Source organism: Solanum dulcamara, chromosome 5 (genome assembly GCF_947179165.1).
Source record: "Solanum dulcamara chromosome 5, daSolDulc1.2, whole genome shotgun sequence".
Classification (NCBI taxonomy): Eukaryota; Viridiplantae; Streptophyta; class Magnoliopsida; order Solanales; family Solanaceae; genus Solanum; species Solanum dulcamara.
The window spans coordinates 2,489,107-2,495,001 of record NC_077241.1 but is presented as its reverse complement, the minus strand read 5'-3'; the positions used below and the strand labels follow the sequence as shown (position 1 = coordinate 2,495,001).

The window sequence follows — 5,895 nt, the reverse complement described above, 5'->3', positions numbered from 1 at the left end:
TTATATTATTATTATTATAATAATTTAAATGTGAAAAAATAATTGTGTTGTTGTTGTTGTTTATTTTAAAAAATTGATTAATTTCCATTCAACGAAGAAATAAAAAAAATGATTTAATAATTACAATATTTACAAAAGTATTACAGATGCATTTTTTTGATAATTATAGAAAAAACTAGTAAGTAATTTGATAAAAATAACAGATAACATTATAATAGAGTATATTGTTGCACAGCGTATTACAACTCATGTTCTTTAAGTTATATGATTCTTTTTATGAAAAAAAACAATAAAATAACATAATATATGAGATCCGTAAATTAAGCATATAAGATTGTAAATTAAAAATCTATTTTTTTTCATTTTCAAATTATAACTAAATCATAGTAATAGTAGTAGTAGTAACAAAGGTACAAGTAAAACTGGCAGACGTACCACAATACTTGTCACTGTCTTTGTCATTTGTCAAATGTATTTTTTCCAAATATAAAATAATTCCAACGTTCAAAACTGAACCATAGCTAAATGCTTGACAGACATACTCCAAAGTCCAAACACACACAGAGATATTAACTTTTTTTCAAAATTTTGAACTCTTTTCAAAAAAAAATCGAAAACTTAAAAAATACTCTTTCCGTCCGCTATACTAAAAATAAATGTTTATATTTATGATCACTTAGAAAACTTATATATATATCGACTTTTACTTGTCCAGTTTACAAAACTATGAGATTAGATCAAATTACCGCAAAAGATTACTTATTCTCTTTACTTTTACTTATTCATAATTCTAAAAATAGATTTTTACTGTTATTTGTCATTTTTAACATATTAAGAAAAGACAATCATATTCTTTTATGTTTTACTCTTAGTATTTTTCAAATTATTTATTTTTCAAGATCTAATACTAAATATTAATTAATATGAATATTATAATAAAATATTCATATTAATTATTATCTCTTAAAAAGACATGTAAAATCCAAAGTCCACAGGAAGTGAAGAAAGATTTGGGTGACAAAGTGGAGAAAGATATTTGAGAAATTGCTACAATAGAAATCTAAACTTTTTATTAATTGGCAATACAATTATTGAATTGAGAAATTATGGTATATATTAGGCACCTATATCAACTACTTATTAGGGAGAGAGAAAAAAGAGCCAATATACTCTTTATTTTACATGAAAATTAAATCAACAAACAACATTAAATAATTATTTTGTGTTTACAAATTATATAAGATGCATTATACGATAATAATTTACGTAAGCTGCTTATTTATTCTGATATCTTCTCGTTGGCAATAATCATAGTAATAGTTGCGGGATTATTGTATCGAATTAGGACAACCTCTTATTCCTGCTCCGCGTTATTATTAATCCACTTGTATCCCAGAGTCATATATTTCACCAGCTTTCCAATTTTCAGGAATATTATTTAAAGGAATAACCCATTTTTCATCTCCATCATCAGAACTCAATAGCATTCTTATTTGCAATTGTCCTTTTGGTGGTGATGAACTTGTCCATACTGCGCCACGTGTCCTATCCAATAATTTGCATACAAAATTTTCTGTCTGCATATTTGAAATTAAAATATTTTTTAAGTTAATATATACAAAATTAACTTAATTAAGATCGTTGTGTAAGATCCAGAATTTAACCATAAAGTTCAAATAGTAAATCAATCGTAATTTTAAGTTAGTATATATACATACGAGGCATTTTAATAAGGGATGAATATAGGGTAATATACGAGTTATGCAAAATTTAGCAATTTTAACTCAAATTTTATATGTGTGTGTTAAAAAATACAATAAATATGTTACAAAATTATTTTTTTATAATCAAGTTGCTAGCTCTTGATAAGGTCGTTGTCTAGAATTCAGAACCCATAAAGTTCAAATCTTAGATTTCATTCTGATTTTAATTAAGTTTATGTAGTTAAAAGTTGCTATCATTTTTTATGAGTTATCAATTAATGATTATTATAAAAAAATTATCTTATTAAAATATCCTCATGAGTGTATAAATATATAACCTTTAGTTGATTTTTTGGTAATCTAGAAAATAAAGCAAGTTATTTGTTATCAAAAAATTAAAGTATATTTATAGTCTAACTTTTTTATATTATGTGTATGTATAAGTTAAATGTGTACCTCACACAGTTGAACAGCAGAAATATCAGTTTTGCCTTGTTGATACCATATAACAAAAGCCAAATAATACGGATTATCACTGCTCTCATCAATCTTGAATGTAATATTCTTATTTGGATAGCTGCAAGAAACCCTGTTCAATTCACAAAAAAAAATTGCTACAAATGTTAGTCGATAGTATACTATATATTTTATATATAGATAGAGATTATGTACGGTCAAATCTCTGTCTGAATATTTTTAAATTTCTATAACAAAATGTTATTATAGAAAATATATAATACAACATAACATGAAAAATCAATCGATTTCATATAAAATATGGTCATTTTAATTAAATATTATTATAGAGGATGTTTATTATATAGAGGTCTGACCATATTATAATAACATTGTTTGTCTCAATATAATTTGGTTGCTATAGCAAAATGTTGTTATAGAAAACGTATAACATATAATATAACATAACATGAAAGATCGTTTTCACATCAAACACAACTATTATAATAAAATATTATTATGAAAAAATAATTGTTTTAGAGATGTCTAACTGTAAAATAAAACGAAAAATAATAATTATGAATGAATATTATACATTGTATACACAATTGCCACATTATCAAGTGAAATAACATAATATGAAAGATCGATTTCATAGCAAACACGACTATTGCAATGAAATATTGTTATAAAGATGTTTGACAGTAAAATGAAACTAAAAATAATAATAATGAAATGAATAGTATACGCTGTATACTCAATGCCCACATTATCAAGCGATATAACATGACATGAAAGATCGATTCCATAGCAAACACAACTATTGTAATGAAATATTGTTATAGGGAATGATTGTTATAGAGATGTCTGACCGTAAAATAAAATAAAAAATAATAATTATGAAATGAATATTATACGTTGTATACACAATGCCTACATTATCAAGTGATATAACATAATATGAAAGATCAATTTCATAGCAAACACGACTATTGAATGAAATATTGTTATAGAAAATGACTGTTATAGAGATGTTTGACCGTAAAATAAAATCAAAAATAATAATCATGAAATGAATAATATACCTTCTATATTCAATGCCCACATTACCAAGTGACAATAGAGAAGCAGCAGCATCTTTAGTTTGGGCCATACGAGAAAAAGCCCTTTGGCTTAAAATAAAGTCTGTACTATCACTTGCTCCATGGTCAGTAATTACCACAGTAACTCCATTTTCTGAGCAGTAATTACTGTTTGTACACCTCACCTATCAATCAATTATACATGGTAAATAAATTTCAAGATTTATTCATGACGACTTAAACATGTTTTACCATATAAAGATTGTGATGAAATAGTAAGTGTTTCTTCATTTTTAATCAGTCGCAGAGTTAGGATTTGCATTAAGAGAGTTCAGAATATGAAGAAGTCAAAAAGATTCAACATTTATTATATATACGTAAAAAAATAATTTAACCTTGCCTATACAATGTAATTTTTCATTGAAGGGAGATAGATTCATCTCCCACATGGCTCCGCCCCTGTTCTTATTAGATGTTTCGAATTCAAGTCCTACTGATAGATTCATCTCCCACATGGCTCCGCCCCTATTCTTATTAGATGTTTCGAATTCAAGTCCTATTGAATATAAAGTCAATTTTATAAGAAAACATTTTACTTCTGAATGTGAGACTTTTGACATGCGTAAATCTATATTTATCCAGGGACACAAATCTTATTTGACCTATCCTTAACATAAAAAAGGCTTATCCAACCATGATTAATTTATTAATTTGACTTATTCTATCAAACTAAAATTTGACCTAACCTATTCATTTATCATTATTATTTTCATGTGTAAATTCTTTCGACTTCAGCTAAGAAACTTTTTTTCTCCTATAATATTATTAATATGAAAAATATGAGTTTTCAACGGATATTTCTATCATAGCAATATCAATAATATGAAATTTAATTTCGATGAAAAATACATTAAAAATATTATCAACAAGCCAAATTTCGATCCGTGTATATTACCTGGTAGCATGCACCACATCCTAGGCCATCTCGATAAAGATCTGATGCAGCCGATACATCTCCACCGTTGATTGTTGCTCCAAAAGTACCAAATCCACATGCTCCAGCTGCATACATTTAAACAGAAAATTAAATTATTAAATTGATCAACACAAGTATTTTTGTCTATTTTAATATAATTAAACATAGGTGTATTTGGTACAAATGAAAATATTTTTTTAAGGAAAATATAGGTGATTTTTCACTTAATTTTTTATGTTTGGTAAATAGAAAATATCTTTCCAAAAATATTTATAAAAAAACATTATGAAGATGAAAGTACGGTAGGTAGGGGTAAAGGGGGATGAGGGGTTGGGGATACGTCATCGGCGGAACTAAAATTTTTACGGAGGGGATTCAAAATATAAAGAAGTAAGCATACAAAAAAGGCAATATAATGAGGTTCAACATCTACTCTCTCTCTCTCTATATATATATATGTATGTATATAAAATTTTGATTTTATATATATAATGTAATCTTTCGACCTAAGGAGTTTCAAATGAACATCCTTTCGATATCCTAGCTCCGCACCTGGGATACGTATGTTGTAGGGGGAGGGTGGGCTATAGGGAGGGCGGTTGGGGATGGAAAAATTTAGACATTAAATGTTTTCTGAGAAATATTTTCCTTCGTAATGAACACAACCATGTCTAGTATGTGTTTTATGATGAAAGTAAATTCTTACTTTCTGTTCCTTTTTCTTCTGAATTTGGATAATAAGCTGCTCGAGATTGGATGAAACTTTGAGCATTTCCCAAATAAACTTGCATGAAGATTAATAATAAAAATGTGAAAAATAATTCAAGAACTTGAAGAGGTGCCATTTGAGAAAGAGAGTTACAAAAAATATTATTGTAATTAATTTTAATTGTAAGGAATAAAAATAAGTTGTTGTGAATGAAATTGTTGATGACATTTGATGAGTATTTATAGGAAGGTTTTGTTGAAAATTGGTCAAAAAGTAATTGAGACATTGACATTTTTTAGTTCAATTTGAATACATAGAATTCTAAACTTTGAATGAAATGTATTATAATCTTTAAAATTTCTCTCTAAGTTGAAAGTTTAATTTTTTTATTTTATTTTTACCAAACTTTAGAAAGTTGAAGGAAATCAATGTAGAAATCAACAAGTATAGGTGTTTTAGGAGGAGACTAATCTAATTAGCACCCCTTACTGATGGATCCAACTTCATTTGCAAAGTCTAGACGTAAGAGAATTTATTTAAATTCTCATTAATTAAAAAATTACATTGTATATATAAAGCCAAAATCATTAATTGCATTGAGTTTTTTTAATGTGTGCTCTTAACAAAAATTCAGACTTTATCATTGCTGAGACCCAATAGCTATTTTTCAACAAAAGCATGATTCTAGTGCAATTTCAATGTCAATGATTCACTCTCGTGACAATATTCTATTTTTACCGACTTTAACTTTAATGTATAAATAGATATTTTTGGACCTTGAATATTTTGTCGGTAATTCAAAGTAACTATTTTCTTCGTTCCTTTTTAGTTGTCATTTATATTAAAAAATATTTGCTTTAAAATAATTATTAATTTAAATAATCAAGAGAAAATTAGTTATCTTTTTTAATTTTGTCCTTAGAATTAATTATTTTAGAATTAAAAGGTACATATATATATAAAAATTAA

General features: G+C 26.2%; 1 protein-coding gene across 1 annotated transcript; it reads right to left on the bottom strand.

Annotated features, from left to right (window-relative positions):
* Positions 1-1,154: 1,154 nt before the first annotated feature.
* LOC129890327 (expansin-like B1) lies at positions 1,155-5,106 on the bottom strand. The gene is made up of 5 exons (XM_055965895.1): positions 4,924-5,106; positions 4,197-4,303; positions 3,245-3,426; positions 2,160-2,292; positions 1,155-1,577 (listed from the first exon to the last, which is right to left on the bottom strand). The coding sequence occupies exons 1-5, from the start codon at positions 5,060-5,062 to the stop codon at positions 1,377-1,379; spliced, it is 762 nt and encodes a 253-aa protein (XP_055821870.1). The 5' UTR covers positions 5,063-5,106; the 3' UTR covers positions 1,155-1,376.
* Positions 5,107-5,895: the final 789 nt, after the last annotated feature.